Source organism: Antechinus flavipes, chromosome 1 (assembly GCF_016432865.1).
Source record: "Antechinus flavipes isolate AdamAnt ecotype Samford, QLD, Australia chromosome 1, AdamAnt_v2, whole genome shotgun sequence".
In the NCBI taxonomy this organism is placed as follows: domain Eukaryota; kingdom Metazoa; phylum Chordata; class Mammalia; order Dasyuromorphia; family Dasyuridae; genus Antechinus; species Antechinus flavipes.
This window is the reverse complement of record NC_067398.1, coordinates 33671803-33694658: the sequence shown is the minus strand read 5'-3', so window position 1 is coordinate 33694658 and position 22856 is coordinate 33671803. Positions and strand designations below refer to the sequence as shown.

The following is a 22856-nucleotide window of genomic DNA, read 5'->3' as shown; positions in this document are numbered from 1 at the left end:
TATAGAATACAAAGAAAAATGAGGTGCTGGGGCCCCTGGATGGTGCAGAGCACTAGCCCTGCAGTCAGGAGGACCTGAGTTCCAATCCAGCCTCACACACTTTACATGGCCTAGCTGTGTGACCCTGGGCAAGTCACTTACCCCAGCTTGCCTCACCCAACCCCTCCCAAAACAACAAAGAATGAAAATTAAGTGCCCATGGTCTGGGTCTTTTTATGTGTCTGGGTCATAGTTAGTATTTGGCTCAGTGGGTCACATACAGCTGAGGCTTTGAGAAAAATCATTTTCCTGAGATCCTATTTCACTTCTGTCCGGGAGATGTTTAGAAGCAGGCCTGAGAATAAAACAAATGAGGCACTGGAAAGAGCATCAACGAGCATTCTGCGAGGGCTTCCCTCCACATCTGCCTTGTCTGGTCTGTCCGTCCACCTGGGACAAAGTGCACCCCAAGTCCCTCGCACGTGTTCCCCCTAGCTGGTGTGGTGGGAGAATGTGGGGACTACTCACAGTCTCCCCATCCTGTCCCAACTGCACAAGTGTTGGAGCCCTCGGTGGGTTTCATTACAAACTGCATGTGTCGGGTTGCTTGTCCTGCAATGTCCCAGGCTATAGTGACCGCTGCTTAGTGTGAGTGGACTCCCGAGGAGCTTGGGGTTGTTTCAGAGAAGAGGGTGGGTTACATCGGGCCTGCTGCGTACTACTGCACTGTTGGCCCACTAGGCCTTCTTCACCGTTGCTAAGTCTTTAATAAGAGTGTTGCCTGCTCGTTGGAATTTTTCAGAACCAACCAGCCTATAATAGCATCATCGTTAGGCAGATTTCATCACCACTTGTCTGAGGCTTTCTGTACATGGTAGGATTGAGCTGTTGGTTTCCAGTCAGCTTCTGTTGGCGAGCTGGCTGCTCAGAGGTTAGACCTTGGTCCATGAAACATATGCTTTCTTTGTCCTCATCAATAGGGTCCAAAAAGAAATGGCTGGCTAAGCAGTCTCCTTGTATATTTCTATTTGGATTGGGAAAGATATGTGGAGTTAGGTAGAAACATTTTATCGTAGACATGAATTTCTTGAAAATGGTTTTGTGTGGAGTTTTCTTTAGCTTCCTAAGTGAAAAATCAAACATTTCTAATGAAACATTTTTCTGTTCATAGATAGGAAAGCATTTTGAAAAGTTCTGAATATAAGGTAGCATAATAAGTTTATTCATTTTCCTATATCAAATTGCCATTTAATTCAGTAGCAAACATCTGTTTACTGCTGTATCTTTGAAGAGAGCTATTCATTTCCTTTTTACTGATAGCATCTGGTATCATGTCTTATGAATCAACTTACTGATAAATCAGACATTTTATGTTTGATGTTTTGTCTGAATTGTATGTCTTGAGGCTGACATACATATATTTGAGGCGACTCAGTTCACTTTTTCCTTTTTTTTTTTTTTTTTTTTTTTACTTACTGCCTCTAGGAAGAATTGAGTGATGTCATTGACCTTAAAAACCCAGACTCCACTTCCCCAGCTGAACGAAGACAGAATAGGATCGCTGCTGAAGAGTCTAAATTTGATCCTGATCATTACTTGTAAGTACAGTGTTAAGTTCTTGAGCTTCATTGGGTGAAATAGTCATCACTTTCTCACTCCTTCCCTAGCCCTAGTTTTGAGGACAACATTTTAAAAATTGTTTTTTTGGGGGAGAAAGTCAATGATTTTTAAAATTTTTATGGAGGCCATAGGATCTCACATTGGAAAGGACCTTCTGATTCATCTAGGCCCATTTTCTTTTTTTATAGATGAGTGAACTTCAGCCCAGGGAATCACTTCTTGCCCAAGTTAACGTGGGTTGTACATATTAGCCAGAGTTTGAAGCTGGTTCTCTTACCAGCCTTTCTTGTGTGATGTGACTATGGTACAGGAGACTTCTTCTATCTTACTGGCCATTGAGCTAAGCTCTCAGGCAGTGCCTCTATGAATTATGTTGTGAAATGTTATTTCCTAGATGACTACTTTAGCAATAGCAGATGTGTAATAGCTACTTCAAGCTTTGTTTCTCTAAGGTAAAATAGAATACTAAATACAGTTATTATGGATATTTTTGACTGTTCTATTATAAAGGCTAATTACTTCATTTGTTTTTTAAAAAATGTTTTATTTTATTTTTTGTTTTTATTTTATTTTATTTTATAATAACTTTTTATTGACAGAATCCATGCCAGGGTAAATTTTTACAACATTATCCCTTGCACTCATTTCTGTTCTGATTTTTCCCCTCCCTTCCTCCACCCCCTCCCCTAGATGGCAAGCAGTCCTATATATGTTAAGTATGTTGCAGTATATCCTAGATATAATATATGTTTGCAGAACCAAACAGTTCTCTTGTTGCACAGGGAGAATTGGATTTAGAAGGTATAAATAATCTGGGAAGAAAAACAAAAATGCAAGCAGTTTATATTCATTTCCCAGTGTTCTTTCTTTGTATGTAGCTGCTTCTGTCCATCCTTGATCAATTGAAACTGAATTAGCTCTCTTTATCAAAGAAATCCACTTCCATCACAATACATCCTCATACAGTATCGTTGTTGAGGTATATAATGATCTCCTGGTTCTGCTCATTTCACTCAGCATCAGTTCATGTAAGTCTCGCCAGTCCTCTCTGTATTCATCCTGCTGGTCATTCCTTACAGAACAATAATATTCCATAACGTTCATATACCACAATTTACCTAGCCATTCTCCAATTGATGGGCATCCATTCAATTTCCAGTTTCTAGCCACTACAAACAGGGCTGCCACAAACATTTTGGCACATACAGGTCCCTTTCCCTTCTTTAGTGTTTCTTTGGGGTATAAGCCCAGAAGTAACACTGCTGGATCAAAGGGTGTGCACAGTTTGATAACTTTTTGGGCGTAATTCCAGATTGCTCTCCAGAATGGTTGGATTCGTTCACAACTCCACCAACAATGCATCAGTGTCCCAGTTTTCCCGCATCCCCTCCAACATTCGTCATTATTTAAAAAAATGTTTTAAAATAAAAATAATAAGATAAAATGATCAAAGCCTTGAGTACATGAAACTATTTGAATTTTCATAAGTATAGCTCCATTTTTACCTCCTTTGCATTTATAGCAAGGATTGAGGCTTAGCCAATACTTTCATGTGCTAAATCCTGTCTTCAGCTAATAATTCTTCAAGAAAGTATAAATAGAATACTAATATAGATATCTAAACACATTTCCCCCCTCTGTTAGCTGTAGTCTGCCTTTAATATTTTAATTTAGCATTTTCTGAATCATCTTGACAAGACATAGTTAAGTATTTTTTTAGTAAGGGTCAGAGCTAAGTTTTGGAATCAAGAGGGACATTGTAGCTTAGTGGATAGAATGTTAGACTTGAAGATGGAAGCACCCGAGTTTGAATCTTGTTTCTTGTCCATGAACAATTTCATCTCTCTTCACCGCAGTTTCTTTATTTCTAAAATGGGGTAATACCCATAGTGCTTGTCTATCCTGAGGCTTGATGGTGAGACTCAAATGAAGGGATATGTTTAAAACTCTGCAAATCATAAAGTGCTTCACTAATGCCACTTATTATTATTTTATCACATCAGCTCTAGTATTGCTCTGTTTTTTGGTCAACTGTCATAAAGTGATCTAGTAACCATTGTTGTTTTAAATCACTATATGAACTGATTTTGCTATATGTAGTCAAGTTTGTTGTTCAAACCATTAAATACCTTTGGGTATGTTTGCAACTTCATATGTTTGTATTAATTTGAATTTACTGGGGTTATTGAAACATTTGCAGATTTTAGTAGGGCTAAAGTATTAATTATGAATGTATTTTAAAGAACTTAAAAAAAAATTCTGAATTTACCATTTTGACTGAGTTATTTCCCTTGCAAAAGTTTTTCTAGATTATATTTTAAACATATCTCATTCCTGACAAATTTTTCCCTTTTGGGGGAAATGCATTTTTGACCATGAATTTGCATTGGAAAATTAGAGAAAGAACTTAACATTTTTTCCCCTAATTCCTTCATATGTATGATCTGTGGATGCTTGCTGTTGTTCTAGTAATTAATATTTTATCTCCTGTCACAGTATGAGGCTAATTGGAATAAAGTACAACTTATGTGCAAATGTCATATACTATATAATATAGTGATAAATAGCAAGATTTTGGGACATTTTTAAGGGACAGTAAGAACAGACTATCTTTTATATTTTAGAGGACATCTGAAATTCTCCCATTCACGTTGCCATTTCTAATTATGTTTATCTTGCCTATTGGTGGTTTTAAAGGTCTGCTGAAGAGCAATTTGAAGAAGCCCATTTATATTCATGCTGAATATTTAAAATGAAATCTTCATTGTCAGCAAATTTCTCTGGCTAGGGTAAGGACATCACGAACATTTCTGAGGGGAAAAAAGCTTAATTAGAACAACTGACTAGTTCTTGTAAAAGGGAACAGAAATAACTGCTTGAGCTAAGGATATTAAGAAATTTGGTTTTATAATCAGTAACATTGTATAAGAATTGTATTTTTCTCTGCCTTTTTCCTTTTTCTTTATCCAGAAGTTTACTACTTGAATTATTATGCAAGAACTATTTTTTCTATTTATTAACAAGTAATATTGCCTTTTATCATAATCTCTGAAAAAGATATTTACAATTAAGACCAAAAAATAAGAAAAATGGCAGAATGGAAGGTATGGTCCTGTTCTATATGGTGTCTTAGGTTATTCTGGGTTTTAAATTTTAGCCATTCTACAAATTCTGATGTGTTACTTGCTTAATCAAATGTATACTTGTTGATTATCTACATGCGATTTATTTACTATGCATATTTTGAAACTAGCCTAATTTCTTGTGTAAGAAGACTGATTCTTTTTCACTCTCAACTGATGTGTGAACTTAGAAAGAGTATCCTGTTTATGTCTTTGGTTTATTGTCTTGAAGATCCTAGAAATAAGAGGTGATTTACAGGGGGAAACTGCCAAGGTATTATCTTATGTCAAATATTAGGTTTGAAGAAATGATTATTTGTAAAATTCTCTCAGTACAAAATAATTAGAATGATCTGAATTAGTGAAAAGGCTGAAATGTGTGATTTCTTTTTTAAAGAAGTTTATTGTTGCTGCCCTTCTGTGAAAAGTTCTAGTTCTAACCATTTCTCTCTATATCAGTTCTTAGTATCCAGGTTTCCTGAAATGGTTGATTTTGCCATTTCTTGCAGTACTGGAATGTTCAGTCACATTCATATTCCTCAGCTGCTTCAGCCATTTTCTATTTGTGACATATGCAATTATTGGGGTTAATATAAATTCACCTTAATCTCCTACCCTGCTACATCTACTTCTGAGTTATTATGTAGGCATAACCTGCCTAAAGTAATTAATTAATTCTGTGAAACAACACTAGAAGAAATAGTGCTATAGACAGTTCAGAAAGAACATTGTTATAAATGAAAGATAAGTTTCTGGGAGAGGAGCAAAATTGGTTATGAAAGCCCATGTATATATACAGTAACAAGATTGTTTGATGATCAGCTATGATTGTTTGATGAACAGGTGATCATCAAACCATGACAGACTTGATTCTATTCATCAGTTCAGTGATCTAGGCAATCCCAGACTTTGGATGGAAAACACCATCTGCATCCAGAGACCTGTGGAGATTGAATGTGCATCAGTGCACATTATTTTCATCTTTTTTTTCCCTTTTTGTTTTCTTTCTCGTGGTTTTTCTCTTGTTGTTATGATTTTTTCCTCCCAACACGACTCACGTGGAAATATGTAAAGAAGAATGTACATGTATAATCTAAAAAAAACCCCCAAAACGACAAAAAACATTTTTGTACATCTATATAAGTTTGCATATACACCTATGTCTGTAAAAGGTCTTTAAAGAGATCTGAAACTTGTTTTCCTAAATTGAAGTTCTAGACCAAACTTTTACCTAGTCCTTTTGTAGTTTGCAAAGAAATGCTGAAGTCACACAGAAAAGTGAAGAGAAGAACTTCAGTCTCCTTTAAATGTGCAACTGAGCTACGGGGTTGGGGCAGGGACTAAGGTAGACATAAGACAAAAAACAGTATTAAAGTCAAATAGGAGGAGGAGCCTCAGAAAAGAGGAATAGGAATGTAGAGGGACAGATCTCTCAGAGATTGCCAACTATTTTTTGAGAAATTTACTATGCTATTTGTATGATGATAGACCCCCCCTTCCCCCTCCCCCGACCATTATGATAGGATTTCATAATGTTGAGGTAAAATTTGCTTCAGAAAAATATTCTTGTGAAAAACCATCAATTAAGGAAGTAGTTACTCCTCGAAAATGAGGTGTTTATTCAGAATTTTGACTGGAGTCATTAAAGATAATTTGAAATAAGTTTAGTTTATTATGTCTCCAAGGCAAGAAAGTGAACAAATACATTTTGGCATCATAAAATTTGACTAAGAGATTTGAACTTAATTGATTGGATTTTTAACTGAATTTTATTGGGTGAAATTTTGTCAGAAAGTATGTTCTCAGTATGGTAGGTACACTTATGGTATGATGGTCATTTTTTTGTCAAAATAGAAATTGGGTTTGGTCTTAATCTAAAATTTTTCTGGTAGTGAGTATTGTCAGATATGTACCGTAATTTTATTTTATGTAAAATGCCAGTAGGACTTTTTGGTAATAGTGGTTTTAGTAGTTTCCATTACATTTTCTTCTCTTGAAAGCATTTTTTTGGTAGAAGTTGTAGTTTCCCCTGTTATAATTTTAAATACTGCTGATGTTGCATTTCTAAAGTCATCTTGAATGTCATTGATAGATGCATTTGAACAGTTGTAAAAGTAATTTCAAAGAAAGTCAAAAGGCACTGCAAGTACTACATGTAATCAGCCTACCAAGTTATTGCAATCTTGATCTGGTGATAATATTCATACTAATATTAATAAGTAATTGCTAACATTTAGATCATGTTTTAAGATTTGTAAAGCACCTTACATATATTAGCTCATTTTATTTGGTCTTTACAACAGCCCTTTGCGATAGGTGCCATTATTAGCCACATTTTATGATGGAGCAAACTGAGGCAGACGGTGGTCACTTGCCGTGGAGCATCCAACTAGAAAGTATCAGGACCAGGTTCAGACTCAGGTCTTCCTGACTGAATCTGGGCCTCTTCAAGCCAAGCCCCACTTTTGAAAGGCTGTAGGATTTCATTCACATGCCTGGAGTTTTCCTTCCAACCTTTCTTTTTCCCTGTCCCCTCCGTTTTGACAATGATTTACTTAGCCACCTTCTCTACTTAGTCGCTTTCAGTTTAGACTAGGAGAGCTCAGAACCGGGACATTGGGGCAGACTTGAAGCTACTGTAGCCATTCTCTAGGGGCCATTTTATCTCTCCCGCATAAAGAGTTTTCTGCTTTCTTTGAAGTGATAAGCAAGACTTTAAGTGGAATGATTAATGAGAACGTTAAAGAAGTTCCCTTGCAGGTTGTGTTCTGTTCTCTGGTTTTTCCTGATGCCAGGAGTGACAACGGGGTGTGCAAGCATGAGAATGTTCTGTCTAGGGGCAGACGAAAGCAGGAACAATTAGGAAGAACCCGCCCAGTGGGGGAGAGATGAATCTCACTTTCCCTTCCTCTCTTTTGTCTGCCACACGTCAGTAACTACAGTAACCAAAATTAATGAATTTGCCAAGTTCCTCTTCGGTGCTTCTCCTTCATTGTATTAAGAATTGTTTTGGAGTACTTTGGAAAAAAGAGGAAAGACTCCAGTAAATTGTGGGAGGCTGGCTGTGTGGATTCTGATCAAAACTTTGTGTTGATTTATTTTTTTCTGTTTGATTGAAAAACCTTCCTGCTTATAATAATCTTCCCAAAACCTGATGTGTGGAATGATTAGACATTTGTATGCTGCCAGATGTAGGACTTCTTCCTGTTAAAAGTCTCCACTGTGAAATGCTGGTGAGAGGAGGGCTGTGTGGTATATGCTTTTACTGTTTGAAGACATTTCTGATGTGTGCTTTTCTTTAATTACATGATAATTAGCAACCAAGGAAAAGTTAAATGTAATTAGAAATTGCTACAAGTATGGATTGAACACATCTCCCTTTCTTCTAGAATTATTGTTCAGTCCATTTCACTTGTGACCCCATTTTTTATTGGTAAGATTACTGGAATAATTTGCTGATTGTTTTTCCCAGCTCATTTTACAGATGAGGAAACTGGGGCAAACAGATGACTTGCCCAGTCACGCTTCTGGTAAGCATCTGAAACTAGATGCAACTTTGGGCCTGGTGTTCTTAAGCACTACCTATCCTGTTTATTTTTTGTTTTTTTCCTATGGCAATTGGGGTTAAGTGACTTGCCCAGGGTCACACAGTTAGGAAGTGTTATGTCCTGTTTCTTCTAGGATATGCATATTCCATTTAATGTGATTTATTGAAAGAAAGATTAAAAATATATAAGATGTGACAATTCATTATAACAAGTGCATCCCCTGTTTTTCCAGAGCGGACTATTTTGAAGATGAAGCTATTAAAAATTTTTTGAAGTATAAGCCCTGGTGGACTGTAGCATTTGCAAAAATGATGGCCTCTCCGGAAAAGAATCAGGAGCAGAGTAATCCAGAAGAATTTCAGGGTAAACTCACACTTTCATTCACTTTGTTTTGTTTTGGTCTCATTAGTGTCAAGTTTTATGATATTTATCCCCATCTACTAGCCTTTTGACTAAATACACTGTTGTGACTGCCTGTAGTATGGAGGTAAGATTTTGATTTCTTCTAAAGTCCTTTTCCAATCTTTTCATGGCATTGAAAGAATTCTGATTTTCCAAGGCTGTGCCAAAAGGGTTAGTACTACAAGAGGCCCTTCAAAGTTGGAAAGGTTTCAAGTACCCGTCTTACAATAGGCAGAGCCACTGTTGTCTTAGCACAGGCCAAACTAAATTTGAAGGAGCTTTTATCACCAGAAATTTGGCAACTGGATGCTGAATGTTTTTGTCTATGACGACTCGTCATTTGTGGAGGGAGTAGTTTTGTACTAAAATGGTTATTTTTCATGAAAGATTATTTCTGTATACCTAATTTATTCATCTTGTTTCCCATGATGGTTACTCCAAATCATCTGTCCATCAATTCCCTGCAGTATCTTCATCCCCTTCTTTCACACAGCAGAGGGATCCTTCTTTGCCTGCTACTTTACAAATAGATGCCATCTTCTATAACCTTCCTCTCTTCTTCTCAGCATCTTCCAGCTTTTCTCTCTTTTTCTGCTCTGGTCTCTGAATAGCAGGAGTCCTTTCTTGTCTAGAACAACAATTCTGCTTGTGATGTTTGCCCCTTCCCTTCCTACCATCCAGAGGAGCTTGTCTCATTCCTACCCTTCTTCAATCTTTCTTTTTTCCATTAGCTGCCTACCAATGGCCGGGCCTCTACAGTCTTGTCTTGACCAATGCTCACTGAATACAGCCCTTTCCTTAATAATTGATCTTTTTTTTTTTTAAGTCCACTGGTCCATTTATTACTTATGTATTTTGTTTGCAGATTGGATATAGAATTAGGAGAAGGTAATGCCAGAGATACAACACATAGACATATATAACTTATACATGTAAACAAATACTAGATACATGCTTATTGATTAATCAATTAATCAGTCGAGCACCTACTTTGTGTCAGGCACTATGTTAAGCTCTGAAGAGAAAAGAATTGATCTTGTTTCTTTTCTCCTTTTCGCAGGCAAACCTTTAGAAAAAGCCATTTACAAATCACTTTTTCCCTCCTTCCACCCTGATATATGATCACAGTGCTCACCTGAAACACTTATCCATGATTGCCCATGTTCATTTGTTAAAATAAATTTTTAGTTATATCTTTTGTTTTTTACATTGTTAAGATTCTTCTTCATTTCTTTGCCTTTTCCTTATTATTTGTGACTTGAAGTATTCTTTCATATAATTATTAATAATTTGCTGGTTTTGTTTTTGAAAAGTGTTCATTCCATTTTGAAAATTGAAAATTTTGAAAATTTGACTACTTATCTACTGGGGAATGAATTCCTTTTGATTATATATATAACATTTTTTAATATAAATTTTCTCTTAAATTGCTTGTTTTGATACTGTTGACTAGTCCTGCTCCTGGGCAACCTCTCTTCTGTTAATTTCCAGGTCATTGCATTCTCTTGGCTCCCATCTTAAGTGTTTGATATCTGGTTTGTAATTTGTTTTGGGATCATCCCTTCTTCCCACTAAGAATGAGTGTGTTCCTTAAAACTCTGCCTTTAACCTTCACTTGGAGGTTTGCCTCACAACTATCTCAAATTCAACATGTCTAAAATAGAGTTGATTGTTTTTCCTTTTCCCAAATCTACTTCCTATTTTTGGTGAAAGCACTACCATGAACCCAAACATCAAGATTCACAACTCTGGATTCATCCACAGTTCTTTCCTTTCTCTCACTCTCTCTGCCATCAGTCATTGTTAAATGTCATTTGTTGTGTTTATACATCTCATTATGTTCTCCCTTCCACTCATAAAGCTGCCAGCCTAATAGAGGCCATTATCATTTCTCACCTGGATTCTTGTAATAACTCCCTGCAACCATTCTCCTATTTCAGTCCAGCCTCCAGCAGATATTAAATTCATTTTTCAAGATGCAAGTTGGCCAGTTTAATTGGCCAGTTTAACTTCCTTGTTTAAAATTCTTTAGTAATTCATTATTGCCCCAGGATAAAATATGGACTTGTTAGCCTTACATTAAAAGTTTCTTACAAACTAGCACCTGCCTTTCCAGACTTATTTGATATTACATCCTTTCTCTCTCAGTGTGGGTCTCCTAACTTTTCCAAAGGGTTCTTATCATTGCCCTTTTCCTGGAATGCACGAGGTCCTCACTGCCACTTCTTAGGAACCTTTGCTTCCTTCAAGGTTCAGCCTATTTATGACAAAGATTTTACAGGTTGGTCCAGTATTTTTCCCTCCAAGAAATAAAATAATCTTTGTGTTCTTGTTCTTTTTTTTTTTTTTAAACCCTGAAGAAGATATTCTTGTGTACAGTATAGATATGATATTAAGTCATTTTTAAATTAAATTTTTTAGATGAAAAATCAAATTTTCTCTCCTACTCTCTTTTCTTTAACCCCCCCCCCCCTTTTTATAACAGTTATGTATAGTTAAGCAGAATTATCCATGTTCACAAAAAATAGGTTTAATTCTTCAACCTGAGTAGTGGCGTTTCTTTGTCAGGAGATGAGTTTCTAGTTCTGTGTTAATACAAAAAAGAGCTGCTATATATTTTTGTACAAGTGGGATCTTTTTCTTTGACTTCTTTGGGGTATATATAGGCCTAGTGGTGGTAGTGGATTAATCCAGTTGTTACTGTTCTCTCTCTCTCTCTTTTTTCCCCCCAAATTATATTGTATTTGCTTATCTGTATACATGTTGTATCAGTCCATTACCTTGTGGTCAAAGACTGTTTGATTTTTATCTTCATGTTCCCAGGGCCTAGCAAAGTGTCATGCACATAGTAAACATTTAATAAATGTTTGATATATTGAATTGGGTAAAGGAAATTTTTTTTTTTTTTTTTTTTTTTTTTTTTTGCTGAGGCAATTGAGGTTAAGTGGGTTAAGTGATTTGCCCAGAGTAACACAGGTAGGAAGTATTAAGTATCTGAGGCCAGATTTGAATTCAGGTCCTCCTGACTTTAGGCCTGATTCTCTATCCACGAAACCAACTAGCTGCCCCAACTTCATTTACTTTATTTGTCTTTGAAAATACTTTTTTTTTTTTTTGACATTTTTTGTTTTACTTTTTAAGATTCACTTGTGTTAGAACATTCAAAGAAATTAGTGTCTTAATATGTTAAAGTTGATGATTTTTTGGAGGCTTCGAGTTGAAGACATTGAAAAACAGAAAGGTTAGAAAAATAGCCTGTCTTCTGTGCCTCTTTTGTTAAATGAATTAGCATGTTTCCTTAAAATCTGTCAGAGGTGATTTTATGAGGCAGCACACATATTTTATTGCTGCATCTGCAGATTATAAACACCAGGTGGACCACCTGTCCAGCTTATTATCAGAAACAGCTAACAGCTATAACAGTAGTTGCTATATCATTATTTAAAAACTGAATCCAGTTTGTAAAGTGTCTTTCTCCCTTCTCTCATTCCAAACTAATCTTTTTATAATATTCCTTGGAATATTAAGATTGTGTTCATTTTGGAAGTGTAACCTGTAAGTAGTTTGAATTCCATGCCCAAATAGAAATATTGTTCTCTCAGTTTGCAGGGTATTAATACTCCCCTCTTCATTGCCTTCAGTATTTAAGTATGTGATAAGGTTCTAAGGCTGCAAAGGAGGAGAAAAGACCATCTGGTTTTATGCTAATTTGTGATATTGTGGAAAATTTATTATGTCTTAGAAAACTAAGAGTTGGGCCCATGTAATAATCAAAGCTCATTTATGGCGACTACTTGATAAAAATTCATACATTTATTTCACCATTGTTCAGAGTCTGCATTTGATTTGATTTGGAAAATTATATTTTTCAGCAGTTGGACAACTTTCATATAGGTTTGATAGACAAAATAAATTAGTTGTATAATTTAAAGGCTTAATGCTCTGTATACCTGCTTAGCTACTTAGATGTACTAGAAATATTGTGAATATTAACTGGTAAGTATCAATTCTTAACTTTAAAAGTAGAATGCAGAAAAATTGCATTCTCCTATTTGTAATTTCCTTTCATAAGTTTGAACTTAAGTTACCAAAATTCACAATAGGCCATTTTATTTTATTTAAATTATTAGATTTTTCTCTGATAAGGATGTTGGAATGATAATATTTATGCACAGTATAACTACTTCTGATTTTCTTTGGTCTCTTGCATATCATTGTGTGAACCATAGCTTGCTGATATTCTGTATCTAATTTAGTGTCAATATTAGCAGTAAAAAAGTAGGGTTTTTTAAAAACATAAATTAAAAAAATTTTAAGATCTCAGTATTTTCCCTCCTTTACTTCCTTCCCCATCCCATTGGATACTTATGTGATATGATTGATAGATACTATACACGTGAAGTCATGCTGAACATTTCAGTATTAACTATGTTGCAAAATATTAAGGCAAGAAAAGGAAAGTAAAAAACAATCTGCTTTAGGCTGTACTCAGGATTTGTAATTTCTCTGGAGGTGGATAGCTGGTGGTGAGTTTTTTGGAGTTGTTTTGGATCATTGTATTGATCAGAATAGCTAAGTTTTTAAAAAGCTGATCATTTTACAATATTGCTGTTACTAGATACAGTGTTTTCTGGTTCTGCATACTTAGCATCAGTTCTTACAAGTCTTGTAATTTTTCTGAAACCATCTCCCTCATCATTGCTTATACCACGGTTTGTTCAGACATTCCCCAATTGATGGGTATCCCTTCCGTTTCTAGTTCTTTGTCAATTTAAGAACTGCTATCAATATTTTTGTACATATAGGTCCTTTTCCTTTTCTTTGATTTTTTTGGGGGGGTGTGTGGTGGTATTGCTGGGACAGTAGGTGTACACAGTTTTATGGTTTTTTGTGCATAGTTCCATATTGTTCTGTAGAATAGTTGGATCACTTCAAAACCCCACCAATAGTTCATTAGAGTCTCAGTTTTTTCACATTTCCTTCAGGATTTGTCATTTTAAAAGTAGGTTATTTGAAAGCAAGACTATATGAAGCAAGTTGGAAGGTCTTGAGATATGTTGTATGAAAGTGCATTGTTTCTGATTCTCTGAAGGATTCAGTAGCATCTGTAAGTAAGAAATGCATGTGTACATGTTCATTTTATGCAGAGACTTTATGTAGAATTAAGTAATAGGATTTTTCATATTAAATACTTTTTGAGACAAATAATTGAGGCATAGAAGGTATGGCTTTTAAAAATTATTGTGCGATACTGATAGTTCTGTGATCTCATTCATTTGGAAATTCCTTCCAGTGATATAGTTTGTGACCTACTTATCCCTGTCTAACCTGCTATAATCTCTGCTTTCTTCTGACATTTGAAAGTTACTTGTAGAGCACTCCACTTGTCCACCTGTTATTATTCCTCACTCTTACTATGAGATCAGCTCATCTACTCTTTAACTGGGATAAAATGTGGGCTAAAAGAAACGGGTTTCCAATGAAAAGTAATTCTTAAGTCAAGGTGTTTGAAATTTGCCTAAGGAAGGATAGGATTATGGGAAATGTCACATCCCTGCCTCTTAGAGACTGTTAGGAATCGCTTCTTTGTCGCCTTTGCCTTCCTGGAAGTCATCTTTTTTTTTTTTTTTAAATTTTTTAAATAACTTTTTATTGACAGAATCCATGCCAGGGTAATTTTTTACAATATCATCCCTTGCATTCACTTCTGTTCCACTTTTTCCCCTCCCTCCCTCCATCCCCTCCCCCAGATGGCAAGCAGTCCTATACATGTTAAATAGGTTACAGTATATACTAGATACAATATATGTGTACAGAACCGAACAGTTCTCTTGTTGCATAGGGAGAATTGGGTTCAGAAGGTAGAAATAACCCGGGAAGAAAAACAAAAATGCAAGCAATTTATATTCATTTCCCAGTGTTCTTTCTTTGGGTGTAGCTGCTTCTGTCCATCCTTGATCAATTGAAACTGAGTTAGATCTTCTCTGTCGAAGAAATCTACTTCCGTCACAATACATCCTCATACAGTATCATTGTTGAGGTATATAGTGATCTCCTGGTTCTGCTCATTTCACTTAGCACCCTGGAAGTCATCTTAATAACATTTTATCTTACTCATCCTTTGGAGCAGAAGGAAATGGCTTCTCCGTCTCTTTCTTTCCTCTCCTCCTTCCCAAATAAGTCAATACAAGTTTTAGAAACACAAGTGACTTTTAAATTCTTATTGTTCCATCAAAAAGATCTTAATCTGAATAAGCACAATTGAGTTATAGTTATCTAATGTGATTTGCCTCTTTCTTTATGGGGCTATTATTCTAATCTCATAGCCATATGTGATACTGTGGCTATTATTAAAGTAATTATCTTTGAAATTATCTACATTTCTTCCCCCCAAGGACTTGTAAATGTATATGTCAGATGTTTTGTTGATGATCTGATTTTTTGAGGATGGCTTTGCCTCATTTCTTATATCTTTGAGTGGTTAATTTTAGTCTGAGTCTTGGTTTATTATTATTGTTTGTTTTGATGGCACATAAAGTTTAAGTTTATAATCAGTGTACTTCTCATCAAGAATGTCCTACTTAGTTCCTATGAATTTAGTGTTTTTTTTTTTTTTTTTTTTTTTTTAATAAATTTTATTTTATTTAATAATAACTTCGCATTGACAGAATCCATGCCAGGATAATTTCTACACGACATTATCCCTTGCAATCACTTATGTTTCGTTTTTTCCCCTCCCTCCCTCCTCCCCCCCCCCCCAGGATGGCAAGCAGTCCTATATATGCTAAACATGTTGCAGTATATCCTAGATACAATACATATTTGCAGAACCAAACAGTTCTCTTGTTGCACAGGGAGAATTGGATTCAGAAGGTAAAAATAACTCGGGAAGAAAATCAAAATTGCAAATAGTTCACATTCATTTCCCAGTATTCCTTCTTTGGGTGTAGCTGTTTCTGTCCATCATTTCTCCAATGAAACTCAGTTAAGTCTCTTTGTCAGAGAAATCCACTTCCATCAGAATACATCCTCATACAATATCGTTGTCGAAGTGTATAATGATCTCCTGGTTCTGCTCATCTCACTTAGCATCAGTCCATGTAGGTCTCTCCAAGCCTCTCTGTATTCATCCTGCTGGTCATTCCTTACAGAGCAATAATATTCCATAACGTTCATATACCACAATTTACCCAGCCATTCTCCAATTGATGGGCATCCACTCATTTTCCAGTTTCTAGCCACTACAAACAGGGCTGCTACAAACATTTTGGCACATACAGGTCCCCTTCCCTTTTTTAGTATCTCTTTGGGGTATAAGCCCAATAGAAACACTGTTGGATCAAAGGGTATGCACAGTTTGATAACTTTTTGGGCATAATTCCAGATCGCTCTCCAGAATGGCTGGATTCGTTCACAACTCCACCAACAATGCATCAATGTCCCCGTTTTCCCGCATCCCCTCCAACATTCATCATTGTTTTTTCCTGTCATCTTAGCCAATCTGACAGGAGTGTAGTGATATCTCAGAGTTGTCTTAATTTGCATTTCTCTGATCAATAGTGATTTGGAACACTCTTTCATGTGAGTGGTAATAGTTTCAATTTCTTCATCTGAAAATTGTCTGTTCATATCCTTTGACCATTTATCAATTGGAGAATGGCTTGATTTTTTATAAATTTGAGTCAGTTCTCTATATATTTTGGAAATGAGGCCTTTATCAGAACCTTTAATTGTAAAGATGTTTTCCCAGTTAGTTACTTCCCTACTAATCTTGTTTGCATTCGTTCTGTTTGTACAAAGGCTTTTTAATTTGATATAATCAAAATTTTCTATTTTGTGATTGGTAATGGTCTCTAGTTCATCTTTGGTCACAAATTTCTTTCTCCTCCACAAGTCTGAGAGATAAACTATCCTATGTTCTTCTAATTTATTTATAATCTCGTTCTTTATGCCTAGGTCATGGACCCATTTTGATCTTATCTTGGTATGTGGTGTTAAGTGTGGGTCCTTGCCTAATTTCTGCCATACTAATTTCCAGTTATCCCAGCAGTTTTTATCAAATAATGAAATCTTATCCCAAAATTTAGAATCTTTGGGTTTGTCAAACACTAGATTGCTATAGTTGACTATTCTGTCTTGTGAACCTAACCTTTTCCACTGATCAACTAATCTATTTCTAAGCCAATACCAGATGGTTTTGGTGACTGCTGCTTTATAATATAATTTTAGATCAGGTACAGCTAGACCACCTTCATTTGATTTTTTTTTCATTAATTCCCTTGAGATTCTCGACTTTTTATTGTTCCATATGAATTTTGTTGTTATTTTTTCTAAATCATTAAAATATTTTCTTGGAAGTCTGATTGGTATAGCACTAAATAAATAGATTAGTTTAGGGAGTATTGTCATCTTTATTATATTTGCTCGGCCTATCCAAGAGCACTTAATATTTTTCCAATTATTTAAGTCTGACTTTATTTGTGTGAAAACTTTTTTGTAATTTTGCTCATATAATTCCTGACTTTCCTTTGGTAGGTAGATTCCCAAATATTTTATGCTATCAACAGTTATTTTGAATGGAATTTCTCTTTGTATCTCTTGCTCTTGGATTTTGTTGGTGGTGTATAAGAATGCTGAGGATTTATGGGGATTTATTTTGTATCCTGCTACTTTGCTAAAATTATGAATTATTTCTAATAGCTTTTTAGTAGAATCTCTGGGGTTTTCTAGGTATACCATCATATCATCTGCAAAGAGTGATAGTTTGGTTTCCTCATTGCCTACTCTAATTCCTTTAATCTCTTTCTCGACTCTTATTGCAGAGGCCAGTGTTTCTAATACAATATTGAATAATAATGGTGATAGTGGGCAACCTTGCTTCACTCCAGATCTTACCGGGAAAGGTTCCAGTTTTTCCCCATTGCATATGATGCTTACTGAAGGTTTAAAATATATGCTCCTAACTATTTTAAGGAAAAGTCCTTTTATTCCTATGCTCTCAAGTGTTTTTATTAGGAATGGCTGTTGGATTTTATCAAATGCTTTTTCTGCATCTATTGAAATGATCATATGGTTTTTGTTTGGTTGGTTGTTGATATAGTCAATTATGTTAATAGTTTTCCTAATATTGAACCAGCCCTGCATTCCTGGTATAAATCCTACTTGGTCATAGTGTATTATCCTGGGGATGATTTTCTGTAATCTTTTTGCTAATATTTTATTTAAGATTTTAGCATCAATATTCATTAGGGAGATTGGTCTATAATTTTCTTTCTCTGTTTTCAGCCTACCTGGTTTAGGTATCAGTACCATATCTGTGTCATAAAAGGAATTTGGTAGGACTCCTTCAATCCCTACTTCTTCAAATAGTTTATTTAGCATTGGAGTTAATTGATCTTTAAATGTTTGATAGAATTCAGATGTAAATCCATCTGGTCCTGGGGTTTTTTTCTTAGGGAGTTGATTGATAGTTTGTTCTATTTCTTTTTCTGAGATAGGAGTGTTTAGGATATTTACTTCTTCCTCTGTTAGTTTAGGTAAGCTATATTTTTGGAGGTATTCTTCTATTTCATTTAAGTTGTCGAATTTATTGGCGTAAAGTTGGGCAAAGTAACTCCTAATTATTGCTCTAATTTCCTCTTCGTTAGTGGTGAGTTCTCCCTTTTCATTTTTAAGACTAACAATTTGATTTTCCTCTTTCCTTTTTTTAATCAGATTTACTAAGGGTTTGTCTATTTTGTTGGTTTTTTCATAGAACCAACTCTTAGTTTTATTAATCAATTCAATAGTTTTTTTACTTTCAATTTTATTGATCTCTCCTTTTATTTTTTGAATTTCAAGTTTAGTGTTTGATTGGGGGTTTTTAATTTGTTCCTTTTCTAGCATTTTTAGTTGCAAGCCCAATTCATTGACCTTCTCTTTCTCTATTTTATACAAATAGGCCTCTAGAGATATGAGATTTCCCCTTATTACCGCTTTGGCTGCATCCCATACATTTTGGTATGATGTCTCATTATTATCATTTTCTTGGATGAAGTTATTAATTATGTCTATAATTTGCTGTTTCACCCAATCATTCTTTAGTATGAGATTATTTAGTTTCCAATTATTTTTTGGTCTACTTTCCTGTGGCTTTTTATTGAATGTAATTTTCAATGCATCATGGTCTGAAAAGGATGCATTCACTATTTCTGCCTTACTGCATTTGAGTTTGAGGTTTTTATGTCCTAATATATGATCAATTTTTGTATAAGTTCCATGAACTGCTGAAAAGAAGGTGTACTCCTTTCTGTCCCCATTACATTTTCTCCAGAGATCTATCATATCTAATTTTTCTAGTATTCTATTTATCTCTTTGACTTCTTTCTTATTTATTTTGTGGTTTGATTTATCTAATTCTGAGAGTGCAAGGTTGAGATCTCCCACTATTATAGTTTTACTGTCTATTTCTTCTTGCAGCTCTCTTAATTTCTCTTTTAGGAATTTAGATGCTACACTACTTGGTGCATATATATTTAATATAGATACTTCTTCATTATTCATTCTACCCTTTAGCAAGATATAGTGCCCTTCCTTATCTCTTTTGATTAGATCAATTTTTGCTTTAGCTTGATCTGAGATCAGGATGGCTACCCCTGCTTTTTTGGCTTCACCTGAAGCATAGTAGATTTTGCTCCAACCTTTTACCTTTAACCTGCATGTATCACCCCGCTTCAGGTGTGTTTCCTGTATACAACATATTGTAGGATTCTGGCTTTTAATCCATTCTGCTAACCGCTTCCTCTTTATAGAGGAGTTTACCCCGTTCACATTTATGGTTAAAATGACCAATTCTGTATTACTTGCCATCTTGTTGACCCCGGTTTATGCTTTTCTCCCTTCTTACTCCCTTACCCCCTCCCTTACCCCCCTTCCCAGTATTAAGCTTGTGAGCTCCCCTTGCTTCTCACAGCCCTCCCTTTTTCAGTATCCCTCCCCTCCCCTTAGAGTTCCCCCCCCAACTTACCCCTTTCCCTCCCAGTTCCCGTATTCCCTTCCACTTAGCTTATTCCTTCCTTTTTCACTTTTCCCTTCTCACTTTTCAATGAGGTGGGAGAAGTTTCACCATAGATTGAATATGTCTAAAATTCTTCTCTTACTGCCAATTCTGAAAGCAGTAAAATACTCACTATTTTCATTCCTCTCCATTCTTTCTCTCAGATATACTAGGTTTTCTTTGCCTCTTCATGAAATGTAGTACCCCCACTTTCCCTTTTTTCTAGTACAATGTCCTTTCCTCAACTAGTTTCTAGAACAAGGTATACATGTATTTTTTATACATCTTTACAGCCGAAATATAGTTCCCAAGATTAATCTTTACCTTTTTAGATTTCTCTTGAGTTCTGTGCTTGTAGATCAAATTTTTTGTTAAGTTCTGGCTTTTTCATCAGAAATAGATGAAATTCGCTTATTTCGTTGAATGACCATCTTCTTCCCTGGAAAAAGATGCTCAATCTCGCTGGGTAAGTTATTTTTGGTTGCATACCAAGTTCCTTAGCCTTTCGGAATATCATATTCCAGGCCCTTCGATCCTTTAATGTGGATGCTGCCAGATCCTGGGTGATCCTTATTGTGGCTCCTTGATACTTGAATTGGGTTTTTCTAGCCGCTTGCAGTATTTTTTCCTTTGCCTGAGGGTTCTGGCATTTGGCCACTATATTCCTTGGTGTTTTGATTTTAGGATCCCTTTCAGTAGGGGATCGATGAATTCTTTCAATGTCTATTTTACCTTCTGTTTCTATGACTTCTGGGCAGTTCTCTTTGATAATTTCCTGGAAGATAGTGTTCAGGCTTTTTTTTTCATCATACTTTTCTGGAAGTCCGATGATTCTCAGGTTGTCTCTCCTGGATCTGTTTTCCAGGTCTGTTGTCTTCCCCAGAAGGTATTTCACATCCTTTTCCATTGTTTGATTTTTTTGGATTTGCTTGACTGATTCTTCTTGTCTCCTCGAGTCATTCAATTCCAATTGTTCGACCCTGATTTTCAGTGAGGTATTTTCTTCACTCACTTTTTTAAGATCTTTTTCTAATTGTCCAATTGAGTTCTTTTGTTCTGTGGAATTTTTTTCCATTTCGCCAATTTTGTTTTTTAGAGAGCTGTTTTCTGTTTCCAGTTCACTAATCCTATTTTTCAAGGATTTGGTTTCTTTATCCACTCTCTCTTTAACTGACTTCTCCAGGCTCTTTTGCCAAGCCTCCCTCTCCTTTTGCAGAGCCTCCCTCTCCTTTTCCCATTTTTCTTCTAGCTCCCTTGTGAGAGCCTTTTTAATTTCCTCCATGAGATTCATCTGTGCTGAGGGATATAAGGTCTCCTCCTTCGGGGATTCACCTGGGGACTGTTTGTTTTTAGTCTCCTCAGGGTTTGGAGTCTGCTCTTTATCTGTATAAAAGCTGTCCAGGGTTAAATTCTTTTTCAGTTTCTTGCTCATTCTGTCTATTTATCAAAGACAAACTATCAAAGAAACAGAAGGAAAAAAAACCCCTTGAATGGAGGCTGCTTTCTTTGGGGGAGGGGCAGGGTATTCGTGAGGCACAGGTCCTACTGTGCTATGGCGCCTGCGCACTGAGATCCGAGCGCTCTGAGATCCGAGCGGGCTAAGACACTGTGGGGGAGGGGTGGCCAGGTCCCTAGAAACTCCAGCTGTTTGGGATTGTATTCTTCACCCCCGGTGTTTTTAGCTTCTCTGCTGGGCTGCTGACTTGCTCCTATAGCAAAGCTCTCACCGCAGAGACGGCTGCGGTCCTACCCCCTCTCCGCTCCACCCGGTTCTGAGCTGCTATCTGTGCTCTGGTTGCAGCTGCTGCTACCCGCAGACTGCTTCCAAATACCGTCCCCGCCCTCGCGCAAAAACAGACCTTTCTTGACGAGTCTCAAGGATGGTTTCTCTTGGTAAGTAATTGTATGGTTTTTTTTTTCAGTCGAGCATTAATTCAGAGGCATGAAATGAAATGAATAGTGAGAGAAAAACACGGAGATTACACAGAAGTGTATTTCCTCTCCGCCATCTTGGCCGGAAGTCCGAATTTAGTGTTTTAAAGAGGGAATCATCAGTCAGTTCTGAAAGAAAACTTATAGAATAATACTGTAATACTTTTTTCAATTATGATGATATAATGATATATGATGATATGATGATTAAAGAGGCGATCTCTTGGGAAATATTGCCTGAAAAAGTTCTTATTCTTGGGACAGCTAGGTGGTGCAGTGGATAGAGTGTCCGCCCTGAAGTCAGGAGAACCTGAGTTCAAATCTGGTCTCAGGCACCTAATACTTCTTAGCTGTTGGACTCTGGGCAAGTCACTTAACCTCAATTGCCACAGGGGAAAAAAAAAGTTCTTGTTCTTATTCCTAAGGCTTCATCTTGGCCTTCCCGAGTGCAGAGTTGAACTCATTAGCCATGTTGGGAGAGAAGTGTAGAAGGGAGAAGATTGTATCCAGAGTAGGTGTGAGGGCTTGAAGCAGTAATCAGGGAGGGAGGGATTGCAGGCCATGGTGAGAAAAAAGCATAGGCAGAGATGAGAAAAATAAAAAAATATTTTGATGGGAAAAAGGAAATTCAAAATTGAACTTGGAAGCCGAACACTTGTGACCTATTGGCAAGATGAAGATGTGAGCAGATATGTGTTAGCAAAGTGGAGTGGATGAGCAGGTCATGGGAAATAAGGACAGCAAGGGACTGAGAAATCAGGGAAGGTGAACATGAGTCAACGTACATCGGTGTCATTGTCCTATGATGAGACAGGATCTAGAGGAAGTCTATGAATCCGATGATGAACTCATTGAGAAATCAGATTAGAAATCTTTTGTGGGGAAGGGAGATTAGTTAGTAGAATGTGGATTGTATGAACCTCAGAGGAACGGAACCCGGTTTATAGGAGAGGAGAGAAGAGGGAGAAAAGAGGAGTGTTCTGAGCCTACCAGGACGAGCAAGTGACAGTGCCCTGGTCCTGGAAAGAACCACAGGCCCAATGTCATCCACATGGAACTGAGATCCCCATGAGGACCCAGAAAAGAGAGGGCTCCCTGCAGGTGCTTGGGCTCTGCCCTCTGGGCCTAGGGAGTGATGGGACTCCCAGAGGGAAAGGCCTGCAGGGAGGAAAGCTAGCCTTTCCTTTGCTGCTGTAGCCAAGGACCATGAGACTCTTG

General features: G+C 36.4%; 1 protein-coding gene across 1 annotated transcript in view; it reads left to right on the top strand.

The window, feature by feature from the left end:
• SHQ1 (SHQ1, H/ACA ribonucleoprotein assembly factor) overlaps positions 1-22856 on the top strand; it is a 110478-nt gene that overhangs the window by 9573 nt on the left and 78049 nt on the right. Inside the window, exons 5-6 of the mRNA XM_051980861.1 lie at positions 1465-1577; positions 8502-8632. Coding sequence (XP_051836821.1) covers positions 1465-1577; positions 8502-8632 — 244 coding nt within the window. The remainder of the gene's footprint in view (positions 1-1464; positions 1578-8501; positions 8633-22856) is intronic.